The sequence below is a fragment of the Acanthochromis polyacanthus genome, chromosome 4, assembly GCF_021347895.1.
Source record: "Acanthochromis polyacanthus isolate Apoly-LR-REF ecotype Palm Island chromosome 4, KAUST_Apoly_ChrSc, whole genome shotgun sequence".
In the NCBI taxonomy this organism is placed as follows: Eukaryota; Metazoa; Chordata; class Actinopteri; family Pomacentridae; genus Acanthochromis; species Acanthochromis polyacanthus.
The window spans coordinates 45,449,309-45,467,104 of NC_067116.1; the positions used below are offsets into that span (position 1 = coordinate 45,449,309).

General features: G+C 42.2%; 1 protein-coding gene across 1 annotated transcript in view; it reads left to right on the forward strand.

The window, feature by feature from the left end:
* Positions 1 to 17,409, forward strand: part of arhgef18b (rho/rac guanine nucleotide exchange factor (GEF) 18b) — a 71,651-nt gene extending 54,242 nt beyond the window's left edge. The window contains exons 29-31 of the mRNA XM_051946917.1: positions 6,009 to 6,345; positions 10,024 to 10,161; positions 12,669 to 17,409. Coding sequence (XP_051802877.1) covers positions 6,009 to 6,345; positions 10,024 to 10,161; positions 12,669 to 12,922 — 729 coding nt within the window. The 3' untranslated portion in view covers positions 12,923 to 17,409. The remainder of the gene's footprint in view (positions 1 to 6,008; positions 6,346 to 10,023; positions 10,162 to 12,668) is intronic.
* Positions 17,410 to 17,796: the final 387 nt, after the last annotated feature.

Genomic DNA, 17,796 nt, shown 5'->3' on the forward strand with positions numbered 1-17,796 from the left:
GTGATGTCAATTAAATGACACACCTGAGTTAATCATGTCACTCTGGTCAAATAGTTTTCAATCTTTTATAGAGGTACCATCATTTTTGTCCAGGCCTGTTTCATTAGTTTGTTTTTTTTAAATAATTATGTTAATCAACAATTCAAAAGTGATGGCTGTTTTTGATTATTTAATTTTCAATAAATTTTTATTTATTGTTACTTTTGTGAGTTTCAAGTGATTTCAGTGAGAATTGTGGGTTTTTCCTTCTTTAACTGAGGGGTACCAACAATTTTGTCCACGTGTGTATGTCATCTATAGAGGTAGATAGACTGGCGACATCTTCCAAGGTTTTAGTAGAGACATTTTTAGGGCTTCCTTTACAGAGATTTTAGAGCACACTAAAGGTAAATTACCAGCAACAAAAATGATCAGAACCAGTTTTGTTAATTTTGAGAAACCGTGCTGGCTGTAAGGACGGTCGAAGTTGATTCCAGTCTGCTCGGTAAAAAGCCACAGTTCTTCCTTCACTAACTGCTTCTTTCTCTTGTTTTTTTTGCTGAAGAGCAGCAAGCTATAAAACTGAGTTATCACCTGTAGTGAAGAACTACATGTACATGACAGAAAATATTGCTAAAACATGTGAAAGTGCATAAAAGTCTCCCCTGAAACGTGGCCTGTTCCTTCTGCACACTGAGTTATCTCTTCCCCTCCGTGGCCTCCGGTGATTTACGGCGCTGTTGTCTCGTTGGGCTCCTGTGTCTTGAGAAACTCCAATAAATAACTCCTCAGTGTGCACACACCCTCCTAAATATGTGTGACTCGTTGCTTCTTCTGCAATCAGCAGTTGCTTTGCAGAAAGAAGACGGAGCTGGAGGGCAGATATTTCCTCCAAGCCATCTGTCGGTGTGGCTGTTCTCCACCTGTTAGCCGTTAGCTGTGAACAGCTGATCCGTCTTTAAACCAAATGTTGTCAAATCGATCATCGCTGAAGTTGGTCCTTTGCTCTCCGTGGTGAAAGAAATGGAAGAATTTTTGGAGCAAGTGGTTTGTTTACAGGCGCTGATTTTTGGAAATGATTCTTTTTATTTTAGATATTTTGGACTATTATCATCACAGTTACTATATTTGTTGTTTTAGGGCTTAAAATGTTCAACTTTTTGGTGTTTTAAACATCAGAAAAGAGGACTTGAATGATGTACTTTGCATTTTTGCCACGTTTTATTTTAATAGGAGTGTAATAATTTACCTCTGAAGTGCAGTTCTGGGTAAAAATGAAAAAAAATCCTAAACAAAGGCTTGTTCAGCTAATTATCAAACATGAAACATCAGATAAAATCAAACCCTGTGACAGTTTTTAGTCTTTTAATGGAACTGAACACATTAAAAAATATGAAAAAGTCATAATTGAAGTGATAAGCCTGGCAATATTCAGTTGTGGGTTTTTTTTTCATTTTTACACTTTCCAAGAGCTCAAGGTGATGTCATCAACCATTTGAAAATCAAACATAATCTGCTCACAGTAATACTAACACTAAAACTACTTAGATTCATGCATTTAAGAATAAAAAAAAACTTTCTAAAGTGTGGCACTTCTGCTCTGAAACTAAATTCATAATCAGTTATTGGCCTAGTTGCTGAAGCGTGATCTGTTGGAACATTTTTCTCTTTCTTTGCAGCTTTTAAGTTTGCAAAATGCCAGAAAACGGTGAATAATGCACATCGCAGCAGACTTCAGACGTTGTTTTGACCGACCAGCTGTTCAAAACCCAAAGAGAATCATTTACTGCCACCTAAAAAACAGATTAAGGCAAATATTCTACAGATTGGGGAACATAAACTCATTAATAAATGACTTAATTTTGCCAGATGAATAATCACTTCCACCAAATGTCAGAGGGAACAGTATTTACTCATCCCATTTGTAAACTGCATGAATGACTTAAACACAGTTTGATTTGGGATTAGACAAGTTTAGCTCACACTGTTTGCTGATCTCGTTAATTCAGTCCGGATCAGAGCTGCACACGGCTCTCAGAAAGTCACTTTTACGGTTAAATTTTCACACAGAAGGCTGCAGTCGCTCAACCAGAATCTCCTTCCCGGCGGTGCCTCTCGTGCACAAGGCAGCGCATGGAGGAGATGTGGACGATACGGGAGTATCCAGGCACTTTCTGAGGATGAGAGGAACCTGGCTGTATAATTAGCCGGTGCTAACCTGTCATTAGCGGGTCCCTCTGGAAGGCAGCCAGCGCTAATTGTTTATGAGCTGTCAGTCAGGCCTCTTTGTGCCGTGCAGCTTCCGCACACTTCACTGCCTGGAAACCTGCCGTTTGTGTCGCTGGAAGCCGATCGCTTCGTCCCGGGAAACAATAGAACATCTGTGTGCCGAGATGAGCGAGTGCTGGAGGGGAAGCAGGAAAACAACAGGTCAGGGAAGGAGTTATGGAGACTTTCCCCAGCGAAGGGCCTCTCTGAAGAAAGGTTACAGCCGGAGGAAGCTCCAGTCTGGACGCTCGGTCACACTCAGATGAATCTGCCCTTCATGCCTTGTAAAACACAGTCATCATGCACCCCACATCGCCACAGGAAGTATTCGACATCATCATCAATCACCGAGGACGCAGGTTGAATAACAAACGCAGCCAGACACAGAAAATGGAGTTTCAGTCGACTATTACGGCGCTTCATCAGCTCTGTAGAGGACTGAGAGGGAAAGAAGGATTCCAGTCCAGTGGAGCTGAGTGGGTTTACTGTGAAGTAGGTTTGACAAATCCAGGCTTTCCTTGTGTTTGCTGGTTCCACAAAACCTGAAACTCCAGTCAGAGATAACAGATATCATGACTTTCTTTGTTGGCCAGGTTTTCATCATCAGTCTCACATGAAAGAGGAAGTTTACCACGAACCGTAAACGTTCTTCTGCACAAAATGAACTGATAGCAGGCCGCCTCTGGAATCCCCTTCAGGATTAATTATCCAACTTCATCCATCCAACTTCATCCATCCATTCATCCATCCAACTTCATCCAGCTTTCATCCATCCATCCAACTTCATCCAGCTTTCATCCATCCATCCAACTTCATCCATCCATCCATCCAACTTCATCCATCCATCCATCCATCCAACTTCATCATCCATCCATCCAACTTCATCATCCATCCATCCAACTTCATCATCCATCCATCCAACTTCATCATCCATCCAACTTCATCCATCCATCCAACTTCATCATCCATCCATCCAACTTCATCATCCATCCATCCAACTTCATCATCCATCCATCCAACTTCATCATCCAGCCATCCAACTTCATCATCCATCCAACTTCATCCATCCATTCATCCATCCAACTTCATCCAGCTTTCATCCGTCCAATTTCATCCATCCATCCATCCAACTTCATCCATCCATCCAACTTCATCCATCCATCCAACTTCATCCATCCATCCAACTTCATCCATCCATCCAACTTCATCCATCCATCCAACTTCATCCAGCTTTCATCCATCCATCCATCCATCCAACTTCATCCATCCATCCAACTTCATCCATCCATCCATCCATCCAACTTCATCATCCATCCAACTTCATCATCCATCCAACTTCATCCATCCATCCAACTTCATCATCCATCCAACTTCATCTATCCATCCAAATTCATCCAGCTTCCATCATCCATCCATCCAGCTTCCATCCATCCATCCATCCATCCAACTTTCATCCATCCATCCATCCAACTTTCATCCATCCATCCATCCAACTTCATCCATCCAACTTTCATCCATCCATCCAACTTTCATCCATCCATCCAACTTTCATCCATCCATCCAACTTTCATCCATCCATCCAACTTTCATCCATCCATCATCCATCCATCCAACTTCATCCATCATCCATCCAACTATCCATCCAACTCCATCCATCATCATCATCCATCCATCCAACTTCATCCTACTTCCATCCATCCTTGTTTTTTTTGTCATTTTTTGTCTTATCGTTTGTCTCACGTTTTTGTCGTTTTGTTTCCTTTTCTCTCACTTGTGTTTTTTTGTCATTTTGTGTTTTGCTTTATTCATTGTTTTCAGCATCGTTTTTGTCATTTTGTTTTTTTTGTCTCGCTTGTGTTGTGATCAACCTGAGCGTTCCAAAGATATTTGTTTTAACTTTCTGTTAAATGTGAGGTTAGTAGTTGTGCAGCAGCGTTTGGTCTGTAGGAGGCATTAGGAACTTTGGTCGTGCAGTAATTCTCACAATGGCACCTTGAAAGGAAGCTTTTCTAGTTGTTGTAATGCAACACATGTGGGATCAGTTAGACAAACGCCACGCCACTCCTCTGTCGCAGTAATCCTCCTGGTCGGTCTCTCAGGGTGCAGGTTGGACGCTAATGTTGATCTTTACATCGATTCTCCTTTATTCTAGTAATTAAGTGGACAAAGCAGCCAGTGTCTTTTATCCACTGATGTCATGAGAGACGTGTTCTTGTTCCCCTGCTTGTCTGACAGTCCTGTCTGTTTTGTTAGCCACGCCTTTATGTGCACAGGGACTATTACGGGTTTTATGTTTCTCATTCTGTGTGTCTGCATTGTCCTTGAGCTTCATGGGAGAGGAAAAAAATCAAAAGCTTGCAGCTGAAGATGCGCACTCAGCAGAAAGAGCCCCATGTGTTTCTGATTCCCCTTTAGCGCCTCAACAGCTTGTGTTCCTGTAATGACACGGCGTCACACACTAGATTTATGCTGTGTGTTTATCTGCGTGTGTCTTCTGTACTCTTAAGAAGCTGCTTTTTGTTTTTATTTTCTCTCAGTCACTCACAAGCCACAGTACAGGCTGCAAACACGATGCTCCACAAGTCAGAATGCGAACTGGACCGCAGATATGGATAATTACAGCGCAGGGCTTCCACCGTTTGAACTCAAAATGCTGAATCTGAACTCTTTTATGATGATGTTTGCAACAACAGGAAGAAGATGGTCATCTCTCAACCAATGCAGGCAGGTCCTCCGTTTACGACGTCCTCGACCTACGGCGTTTCATCGTTACATTGAAACTGGTTACATGGAACTAGTTGATGAGCAGAGCGGATGAATACATCGTCACATGGCGCTATCAGACGTCTTTGTTTCCATTCTCTGGTTGTACTCCACCTTGGATTGTGCTACATTCACTAACTTTTTACCTTCATTATGGCTCCCAGCGTAAGTCAGACTCTTCTGATGCTGGAAGAAAAGGAAAGCCGTCTCCATGGAAGTGAAATTAGACAGAATAAAACACTGGGAACAGAAACACCGACCAACATGGGTCAAGATGTAAAAACAGGTCAACATGTTGTAGCGACCCTCTGTGATGAATGAGTGAGACTTTATCTGGTTCTCTGCTGGTTTATTGAATACAGAAAGCTGCAAATGACCACAAAACACGTAAAATGATCACAAACAGACTGAAAAAGAAGCAAAATAAGCACAAAGACACACAGCATGACCACAAAAAGAACTAAAATGGCCACAGAACAGTCTGAAAATGACCAAAACAGAAACAAAATTAGCACAAAGACACACAAAACAACCACAAAGACACGACTACAAAAAACGCATAAAATGAATAACTAGATAAACCTCATAACTTAGCTCCAGAATAACTAGAAAAACCCCATAACTGAGCTCCAGAATTAGCCGCTGTTCCCAGCTGTCTCTACTGCTGACTCTCAGCCAATCAGAGGGGAGCTAACTAAACATGACACGTTCACTGACATCAGGTAAATCTGGAACTGAACAATAAACACTGAAACCTCAACAACAACATCAGTCCGTTACAGTTTTCTGTTATCTTCTCGTAAAATGATTCATACATGCATTAAAGTCGTTGGTATTCATGACTTTATGAAGAAATGATTGATATCGTGATTCATAAAACAGCTTTGTTCAGTTTTTCGGCGAAGGTCCGACTTACGGTGAAAGTCAACTAACACAGGAACGGAGCTCCGCTGTAAGTTGAGGACCTCCTGTAATCCTTAGTTTCCTCCCATCTTCAGGTGGCTCCAATATCCGGTAGTCTGAACGGGGAGCTGCTCTCGTCCTCCGGCTCCTCCGGTATCCCCGACCTGCCCCCGAAGCCGCTGGTCCGGTCCAGCCTGTCGGTGGCGCCGGCCGACTACCCGGAGCGCCCCGAGGTGACGCTGAGACGCGAGACGACGTCGTCCGCTCTGCCGCTGAAGACGGAGGTCCCGCTGCACCTCTTCAGCACCACCAACCAGCAGCACAAGCTGGTGGGCGTGCAGCAGCAGATCCCCACCAAGCTGGCCGCCATCAACAGCAGCAAAAGCAAAGGAGGGAAGAGCGGCAAGGCGTCGCATCGCACCGACAGCACTGGTGAGGAGTGGATCAGATCAGTAGATGTTCCAGATGTTAGCTTCATACTTATCACAGCCTGTATCTACGTTTAGAAGAGACATTTCAGAGTGCAGTGTTTATCATGTTTGATGCTCTTTTATTCCTTCATTTTCTGTTTCTCATTTTATTTTAACTTATTTTTAATAACATATTCTTTCTATTAGGTGCTGTTATTCCTTTATTAGGGTCCGAGCACCGAGGGTGCGAAGGACAGGCGGTGCCAGGGCACCGACTGTCCAAGGCACCAGCGGTGCCAAGGACCCTATTGAAACCCTAGGGTTTATTATTATTATTATTATTATTATTATTTTTTTTTTTTTTCTCCCGTAAAGTAAATTGGCTTTTTGGCGGCCTTATCATACTCCAAAACGCGTGAAATTTGGCATGCACATCAGGACTGGCAAAAAATTTGATATTTTATGGGAGTTGCGCATGTGCGTGGCAAAATGGCTCTATAGCGCCACCTGCAAACTTGAAAAAGTAGTCATTAGGCCAACTGCCACAATGTTTCATGTACAGCTACAATATTTGGTGGGCATATGCAGAACATCTGGACACACCAAAAAGTCAATTACAGCCACGCCCTAAACCCAACAGGAAGTCGGCCACCTTCAATTTGCTGTAAATTTTTCAAACTTAATCGCTCCTCGGGAAATGACTTGCCTTTTTGGCGGCCTTATCATGAACCAAAACGCGTGAAATTTGGCGTGCACATCAGGACTGGCGAAAAATTTGATATTTTATGGGAGTTGCGCATATGTGTGAAAAAATGGCTCTATAGCGCCACCTGCAAAATTGAAACAGTGGTCATTAGGCCAACTTCCACAATGTTTTATTTACAGCTACAATATTTGGTGGGCATATGCACCACATCAGGACACACCAAAAAGTCAATCACAGCCACACCCTAAACCCAACAGGAAGTCGGCCATCTTGAATTTGCTGTACATTTGTCAAAATTTATAGCTCCTAGTGGATAAGTCTGAGAGAACTGAAATTTGGCCAGTACATGCACCAGACCTTTCTGATGAAAAGTTATCAAAAACTCAACCAGAAGCCAAAAGGTGTGGCCATGGCGGAGCCTCAAACAACTGATCCTTCGCCATGAAACAGGAAGTGGTGTCTAATTCTTCTCAACATGCTCCAATCTGCCTGAAACTTTACATGTATGATGACAGTCCTGTCCTGATGTCATCCACATAGGGATATTCATTGACAGTCATAGCGCCACCTTGTGGTTTCAGGAAATAGACATCTTTTACACTTTCATGCCCTATTGTTACCCGGTTGATCATATTCACTTCAAATGCAGTGACAACAGCCTAAACACATTGATGATGCATCCCAGTGAAAATGGTGACTTGTCATCAAAGGGCGTGTCTGTGGCGGCCAAACCAATTTCGATGTTTCGCCATGAAAATTTAACGATTCATATCTCAGCTGAACAACATCCTATCTGCCTCAGACTTCACATGCTGGATACCAGGTCCAGTCTGAACACATCCACACTCATAAATTTTGAAAAAGTCATAGCGCCACCTGTTGGTAATAGTAAGTTTAAGGCCTTATATTTTCAGGTACAATGGCCCCAAACTTGGTGATATCATGCTGGAAATTGGTCAGTCGAGTCTTCACCTCTTGACAATCACACACTGTGAAGGGTGTGACATTTCATGTAACGCTGTTGCCGTAGCAACCAAATATCGCCATGAAAAACAAAGCCCTTTCTGACAGGTTAGGAATACTCCAATGCTCACAAAAATTACCACACACATCACCATTGACCCAAGGAACAACACTGTATGCATCTCGGCACTGCACATGCTATAGCGCCCCCTACAGTAGTTTTAACAAACAGCCCCCCAGCACGTTTCACCTACATCCATGAAATTTGGGAGGCTTATAGAGCACATCAGGACGCACAAACAAGCCTCTTGGAGCCATGTCCTAAACCCAACAGGAAGTCGGCCATCTTGGATTAATTGTGAGATTTTTGATGATTTTTCTCATTTTTGAGAGTTAATACCTCCTAGGGGATAATTCCAGGAGACCTGAAATTTTGTCAGTCCACACAGCAGGACTTGGTTTGGAAAAGTTATCAAAAGTTTAACCAGAAGCCAAATGGCGTGGCCATGGCGACCATTAGAGTTTTGATGCTTCGCCATGAAACAACAACTGCTGTATAACTCTCCTCTGCATGCTCCAATCTGCCTCAAACTTTCCATGTGTGATCACAATCCAATCCTGATCACATCTACAGGCCAACAGACACTCTCAGTTGCAGCGCCACCTTTTGGAGGGACAATAAATGCTGTATAACTGGCCTCTACATGATCAAATCAGCCTGAAACTTTTCATGAGTGATCAGAGTCCAGCCCTCATCACATCCACTGTTTGAAATACACTCTGAGTTACAGCGCCACCTGGTGGTGGATGGGCAGGAAATGCTGTATAACTAGTCTGAACATGCTCCAATCTGGCTGAAATTTTACGTGTGATTAAACTCTGGTCCAGATGTGATTCAGAGGCCAGCACACACTCTCAGTCACAGCGCCACCTGGTGGACGTGCATGGATTCGCCGACCAGCGTGGATGCGAGGACCCGTCCATCGCTGCTTGCAGCTTTAATTTTAATTTTAGGTTTGTTTTTACTTTAGGAATAATAAACTTCTCTCTTTTCTAGTCTGAACTTAAATAACCCGAGCTTACCTAATCTGAACTTATCGTATTTGTACTTAACTTTCCTTAAATTTAATCTCAATTTATCTGATCCTTTCTGCAGTTTTCTGTCCCAGTCTTAGCTTGTCTTTACTTATCTTTTCCCAGTTTATGTTTAATCTGAACTTACATTGTTACCTTAATCTATCTTTACTTATCTTATTCTAACTTATCTGTAATCTGACTTGATCTGATCTGAACAAATGTAAACCCATCTCAACCTAACTTTTCTTATCTGATCACATTTTATCTGAACTTGAACTCATCTTGTCTGAACTTAAACGTAATCTGAATTTCTCATCTTGTCTTTTCTGTACTTTTCTGATAATGTCTTTTCCTGTCTTATGTTTAATCTAAACTTACTCTAACTCTAACCTGTCGTTTCTTATCTTCTGAGCTTAAATCTGATCTGATCTCTTCTTTCTGAACTGATCTTTATCTTTTCCCAGCTCATGTTTAATCTGAGCTTAACTGATCTGAACGTTTCTAAACTTATTCTCATCTGAGCTTTTCTAAACCAAACTTATTTTAACTTATCTGAACGTGTGTTCTCTGACCTTATCTGTATTTATCTGAACCTTTTTTGCCTTATAAGACATGCCGCAAATTTTGGGTTTCATTTTTGAAAAGGCACCAAAACTGTGATTAATTTTAGCATGAGGAGCGTTGGTGCTTTTCTGTACTTGCTCTGTCACATTTTTGCTTTCTTTGCCTAAAAATGTCCACTAATACAGACATGAGGTCACATCTGAGGTTCCAGGAGGCGTCTGTCAGCGCTTAAACTGTGAAAATAGAATTTCCTTGACCTGCATTGTTACAGCCGCATTCGCTGTTAAAGCCGGGCTGGCCCAGTGATTTATCAGTTTACCAAACAAATCTAATATTACTCTTGAATCAGCCTTTGCTTGTGTGTTTTCTCCCTCCTCCTCCTCCTGTCAGCCTCGGTGGACATGAAGCAGATGCTGCCCATGAAGCTGTCCTCCAGAGAGGACAACGCCCTGAAGGCCAAACGCTCCATCAGCCCCCACCAGCAGCTGCCTCCGCCGGCGCCTCCTCAGCCCTCACATCACCTGGCAGGTATCCGTCAGCCCAAACAGTCTCCTCTCTGGTCCGTCTGCCTGCTGCTGCGTTATTAATCTTATTCTCAAACACACAAACATGAGAAACACGCATTCTCCACCTGGACAAACCGACTCCACCCGATGGCATTCCAGCCTCACCCTGTGTAAACACCTATCAGGTTCACATGCTTCACTCTGATTAATGGCTGCTCACACACACACACACACATTTTAACGCTTTAATCCAGCTCTCTCATGATGACAGCGAACAAAAAAAAGAAAAAAGCGCCGCCGGCAGGATTTCATGTGATACGTTTGCAGCTACCAATGACTAATCTGCTGCTTTTGGTGGAATCCTTTCTTCTCTAATGGCCTTTACCTTCTCTCTCTCTCTGTGTGTGTGTGTGTGTGTGTGTGTGTGTGTGTGTGTGTGTGTGTGTGTGTGTGTGTGTGTGTGTGTGTGTGTGTGTGTGTGTGTGTGTGTGTGTGTGTGTGTGTGTGTGTGTGTGTGTGTGTGTGTGTGTGTGTGTGTGTGTGTGTGTGTTCTTGTACTTGCTACATGGTGAGGACCATTTTCTGCATTTAACTATCAAAGTGAGGACATTTTTACAAAGTGAGGACATTTTGGCCGGTCCTCACTTTGAAACAGCCATGTTTGAGGGTGAAGACTTGTTTTTAGAGAACAGGTATGAATTGAGGTTTGGTTAGGGTTAGGGTAAGGATTAAGTTTAGGCCATCAGCTGTGATGGTTAAGGTTAGGGTAAGGCTCTAGGAAATGCATTACGCCTATGGATGTCCTCACTAAGATAGAAGTACAAACATGTGTGTGTGTCTGTCTGTCTGTCTGTCTGTCTGTCTGTCTGTCTGTCTGTCTGTCTGTGTCTGTGTGTGTGTGTGTGTGTGTTCTTGTACTTGCTACATTGTGAGTACCATTTTCTGCATTTAACTATTAAAGTGAGGACATTTTTACAAAGTGAGGACATTTTGGCCGGTCCTCACTTTGAAACAGCCATGTTTGAGGGTGAAGACTTGTTTTTAGAGAACAGGTATGAATTGAGGTTTGGTTAGGGTTAGGGTAAGGATTAAGTTTAGGCAATCAGTTGTGATGGTTAAGGTTAGGGTAAGGCTCTAGGAAATGCATTACGCCTATGGATGTCCTCACTAAGATAGAAGTACAAACGTGTGTGTGTGTAAAAAACACACTATAAAGGTTTTTAATTCTACACTCACACACCTTTATATTTGTACACATAAACAGACAGTTTAGGCACGTAGCATAGAAATGATGGTGTGGGTTTTCCTGGAAGTCGAGTTATAAGACAGAGAACTGTCAAAATAGAATAAAAAAAAAAGACAAAAAGAATAAAAAATAAGAACCAGATGCTGCAGCCGAGGTATGAAAAGGCTTCAGTGGTTCATATAAAAGCACACACACACACACACACACACACACACACACACACACACACACACACACACACAGACAGTATGCAGGGCGTGTTGCACCACATTACATCACATGCTGCTCGTAGGTTTGGTAGTGATGAATTACTGCACGGACTAAATTTGTATTTATGAGGATTTATTCTCTTCTTTTTCAAACTTCCACATAGTTCTGGGCGATAAATCGAATTAATTCCATTAATTCGCCTTTTTAAAACCTGACAATTTGAAAATCTGCCACATTGTAAAATCGAGGCGAGCTTAAATATATAACAATACAGATTCTTCTTCTGCCTTTCACGACTTGTGCACTGGCGTTTGCTTCCGCCTCTCATCTCCTTCCTCCAAAACACTCACACCCCCGTCATGGCGGACAGAACAGCAGACAAAGAGTTGGTCGCCAGAAAAGGGCCTCATGTTACATCGATTATATGGAAGTGGTTCGGCTTTGACAAGACTGACACAGAGCAAACTACAGTCATGTGCAAGGTTTGCAAAAGTACTGTGAAAATGAAGAGTAGCAGCACAACTAACCTCTTTCAGCACCTCCAGCAGAGGCATCCTAAAGAATGGGAAGAGTGCTGCAGCTACGGGAGTGCGGCATGGCTAGCACTAGCCATAGCTAACAGACCGCAAAGAAACAACAAAAATACATTAAAATCATCCAAGATGACTTAAAAATATAGATTTTATTTTTTGGCCACATCGCCCAGTCCTACTTCCACATGAATCCACAACGTAGAATTCAGCCTCATTATTTACGTTTCTGAATAATCCCACTGCCCAGTGAGCAGCAGCAGAATTTGATGTGAGCAAAGTGCCTTTGTTCCATTTCTGTGGCATTCTGACAAACTGGTGATGTGGAGCATAAAAACTGGTGTGTATAGGGCTCTGTATGCTGCCATGTTTTCAGAAAGGGAGTTTAGGTGCAGATGTTCCTGAGCTTTTTGGCTTCCAGATGAGAAAATGGTCACTTTGCTGCTGTTCCTGGTGGTTTCTTGGTGTGTAGAAGGTGCAGATGTTCACCGTGTGTTCAGTCAAAGCTCTTCTTCTCAGCCCTGATCTTTGTGTTTCTGTCAGATCAACTCAGTCCTCCAGACGGCGGCGGACCAGACGGCCTCTCCACCTCCCAGAAGCCCGTGGTGCCTCCTGCTCAGCCCCAGCCCTCCATGCAGCCTCCTCACCCCCAGAGCACCGGATCCCTGCAGTTCCAGCCTCCGAGCGTCGCTGCCGGCAGCCAGGTGAACGTTCAGGGGCTCGGCCACAGCATGCCGCCACCGTACCACAAAATCAGCCCCGAGGACCTCAACAAGGAGGACGTCATCTTTTTCTAAACTCAAGTCAAAAGAAAGAAGAACTACTGCAGTGGAGGGGTAACTTTAACTTTCAGCGCGATGTTTGTTTTAACACGGTTTGAATGTCGGTACGAAGTTTTTAACACGCTCAGCCGCATCTGCTTCTAAACCGCCAATAATAGAGTCCCAGCTGGTTTTATTTAATGTCTAGTTTTATATCTAAACTCAATCTTTGGGAAACGAAGGTTTAAATGAAGTGAAATCAATCCAAAGACGTGACTGAAAGCAGTTTTTTTTTTTCCTGTGGAGGAGTTCTGGACCTGATGGAGGTTTTTACTGGACCTGGAAAAGTGAAGCGGCTCTTCACACAAACACTCTCTGCTTGGTGTTTTTCCTTTGCACAGTGTCAGTCCTCCATTCCAGACTAACCAAGGACCTTTTGTGGACTAAATGTGTTTGTTTGCTTTGTACAGAAATGGTGAAGTTTGCTTTCATTTTCTTTTTGTCATTCGTCTTAATCGTGCTGAATACCGAAGGATCGCGTCTTTAGCGCTGCAGCTGGTCCTCAAAACCCGACTTTCATCAGTTTTTTCTGAGCTGTTGTGTTCTTACTTCTAATTAAGGAGCTTTTGGTTACTTGTGCTGTTTCTCCACACTCCCACAATCCTTTGCTGCGTCTTTGTGGGGCTAAAACACTGAAGGTTGAATCGTTTGTACGTTCTCATTCTAGCGTATTTCCAAACAGATCGACTGTTTAGTTTTAAATCCACATTAAAATTAAAGGTGTTCTCACAGACTTGTAGCTTGAAATGAAGGAAATTAGCTAAAATGAGCTAAATTTTGTCTCACTTGTTGCATTTTAACCCAAAAAACTTTGCTTTTAAAAGACAAATCTGTATGAATCATTTCTGTTGCTGTTTTATTGGAATGCTGCTGGAGGTGCTGCATGTCTGCAGACTGGTTTCAAAGAGTAAAATTAACTTTAAACTGCTTCTGTTTTCTGACACGACGGGAGAAAGAAGTTACAGTCCACCGTGGTGTTATGGCTGATAGTGAACTCATTTTGCACTCGTTGGGGGAAATGTTGAACCACGATCTGAGGTGAATTGGGAAGTCTACTTTATCACACGCGTGTGCAGCTCGTTCTCTGTGTTTCTGGACACAGCTGAGACTCACAGACACAAAGCCGGATGGACAGAGAGCTGGAGCAGTTTAAAGTTAATAGAATCCACAGCGGTTTCATCTTCAAAATCAAATCACAAATGAATGTCTTTGTGTTACTTTTTTTAGCTGATGTGGGGATAAATACGAAGACGTCAGTTTTAATTACGGCTCGGAGCTCTCACTGGTTCCTGTTGTTTCAGTGACTCGTCTGTTGTCTCACAGAAAAATCTGAAGATTTTCATGCTGTTATTTCCCTCAGTGTGCATAAGATCCATTTAGAGCATGAAGCAGGTGACAGGTTGTCTTTGGACTTCTGAACAGCTGGCGTGTATGATGAGTGTTGTCCTGCACTTCCCTGTTTCAGACTCCAGATGTTCTCCAGAGGTCTGCTTATCTGTGTGTGGGTGTGTGCAGTCGTTCATCAGCGCTGTGTAAATGAAGCTGAGGGTTGCTGGTGTGATGTCGTAGCATTAAGGTGGAGGTGTGCCGGCCGCCAGCGAACCACAAAAACCTGAACCGTCTGCTTGTTTGGAAGCGTCTAAACCAAACATTCAGCCGACTGGACTCCACCGAGGACAGAGTGGTGGAAACAGGTGTGTTCACTGCACATCCAGTCCAGCTCCAGCCTGCTTCTGGTCCAGCAGATGTCTTTAAACAAACGGCATCAAATGACAGAGCTGACAGTAAAAGCTCTGGATTAAAGTGTGAAATACAGACCGTAGGTTTAGAGTTCCTTCTTACAGAGTTGTAGATTTTTCTGGACTTCATGTGCACGTTGACACACTTGTGGGTGGAAAAGTGCAGAAACTGAAGAATCTCAGCTGAAGGTGGATTTACAAGCTTTTTTTTTTCCATCCTAACACTCGGTCTCCATCAGCAGCTAAACATAAAATCACATGAACTTACTATACGTGTAAAAGTGAAAACTTTCAAACAGTTTTGTGGCATTGGGACTCCAGAAAGTTCCTATGAGCGTCTTAACGTGGATGTGTTCATATTTCACACTAGGATCCAGTCTTTGCTCGACATTTCACCGACTTTTGAGAATTCGATGTGTGGGCCTGTATGCTGAGAAAGGTTCCACTGATTTCACTTCTTTTTTGCTGTTTTTTGCCTACAGGTTTATATTTTGTCATTACATTTGCAAAAATAGAGTTTCAATGCAGAGGTTCCAACGTTTTGTCTTCCAGATGAAGAAATGACTTTTTTTTTTAACCCTTTAAGCTTCAGTGTCCCGCCGGCGGTACACCTACTAATTTGCATAGGAATTTCAAGAATGTCCGAAGGCTGCAAACACGATTATACAAACACTATACGCCGATGGAAAGCTTAGATTCTCATGAATCCGCTGGTATAAACCACTTTCAGATGTGATTACCACAGCGGGTGAGAAAAACACATTTGTCCGACAAAAACTAATATTCATCCATCCGTTCTCTATACACGGCTTCAACGCACACAGCGCGACTCACATTTCCGGGTTCATTATTACACACAGAAAAAAAGATTCCACAAAAAACGGCCATAATCCAACCTTGGACATCAGATGACACAAGCCAGTAAACTATTTTGTCCAAAACATGTCCTGAAGTCGGTATAAAATCCCCGAATCGGTCGTTTTCAAGGAAATGCACCTCCCAATGCGCGTCCAATATTCCCCGTATTTTTCGTAATTTTTTTTATTTAAAAATAGAATATTAGCGATTTTTTTGTACTGAAAACGGCTGGAATTGACTGAAGCTTATTGATTTTGAAAATGGGAAAAAATGCATTTTTAAAAAAAATAATTGTGGTCCTAAAAAGTTCCTTTAAGTGTGTTTATGGATATTTCCATAGTTCCAGCTAAAACCTTCTGAGGCCTCTAACATGAATATAATTTGATGTGAGCAAAGAATGACAAAGTTCACCTCTCTGCATTTCTTTGGCTTTTTTGTCAACATAAAGATGTGGAGCACAGAAACTACATAAAACATATCGGGGTCTAAATGTGGTCAGAAAGTGCAGATGTTTGTGACCTTATGGCTTCTGGATGAAGAAGTTGTCATTTCTTTTTCTTTTGGCCCTCCAAAATGGAAAAAGTGTAAAATTTTCCAACAGTTTTGTGGTATTAAGACCTCAGTGTTTAAATATGGATACATCCATAGTTCCTACAGAGAAATGTAATCTCTGGTTGACATTTCACCAAAGTTTGAGGCTCTAACATGAGTAGAACCAGAAGATGTGTGGCAAGAAAAGGTTCCTTTTTTTTTTTTTTGCTGTTTTGACAAAATGTTGTGAAGCTAAAAACTCGTGTGTGCATCGTCTATATGTCGTCATTCTGTGGGTAAAAATAGATTTAACGACACAGTCTCCCAAACTTTTTGGCTTCTAGATGAAGAAATGATCGTTTCTTTAAATTCTGCCCCTTAAAAATGGAAAAAGTGCAAATTTTACAAGCAATTGTAGCATTGGGACCCCAGAAAGTTCCTGTAAATGTGTCGATGGATCCGTGTTTGCCTGAAATACCGTCTTCATTTCACCGATCTGTGAGGCTCTAACGTCAGTACAATCTGATGCTTTTGCAGTTTTTCGCCGTTGTTTCGATGTATTCATAGGAAAACAGTAACCGGTGTGTGTCGGGGTCTACACGTTTTTATTGTGCGTGCAAAGCTGCTTCCGTGTTGAAGTTTAATAACACAGAACACGTGTACGTCCAGTAGAAAGCTGAAGACCATGTGTGGTGCTGGAACGCTACAAACTGCCTCTGGAGTCCACCTTCACATGAGATTCCTTCATCAAACTTAATTCAAGAATAATTTCTGCTCACCCACACATTTTGCGGTACGTTTTCTTTATTTTTTTCCTTTTTAATTCCTCATGAAAGACGACAGGAAGACTTTAGTTCTGCTCCTGACTTTTGCTAAAACCTCAACAGGGAGATCAGACGGAGGCTCTGGAGTCTTAAACGTTGCTGAACTGTTTTGGTTTCTTTGCTCTGTTTAATCATTTGGAAACCGATCAGTCACTTCTGTGTGTGTGTGTGTGTGTGTGTCTGTGTGTGTGTTTCTGTTAATTCTACACACACCTGCCGGACCTGTAGTATGTAAATAATCCTGAACGTATTTTATTTCCTCAGCCAATTCTACACTAGTCACTTTGAATAGTAGCATACTTGAAGGGGAAAATGAATGTTTATAATATTGTTGTTGTTGTTGTCTGTGAACTTTTATTTACCAACATGCTGTCTAATGATATTTGTAGCACGCAGAGAAACTGATTTTTGTACGGTTTTATTTTATTCACTGTGCAACGTTAGAACGAGCTGTGGACACAAACTGCTGCCTTTAGAGGAGTTTAGTAATAAAAAAAGTCTTCTGAAACCACTTTATTGTGATTGTTGTTGTTCAGTTTAGTCGACCAGAAGCCGCATGTGTTTTTTTGTTGGTTTTTTTGCTGCATGTTTTGGATTTTGGACAAAACTGAAGCACGATTCCCGTCGGACTAAATTCGTAATTATGAGGATTTGTTCTCTTTTCCGAACTACCACGTGAATCCGAAACGTGTAATTCAGTCTGATTATTTGGAGAAAATCATCCCGACCCCCCCACTGAGACCCCAGAAAGTTCCTGTAAGGATGGATCCATGTTTCTACTAAAATACAGCCTTTGGTCGACATTTCACCAACTTATGAGGCTCTAACATCAGTAGAATGTAATGCGTGTGCATGCATGGTAAAAAAAAAAATCTATTTTTAAATTTTGTGCTGTGTT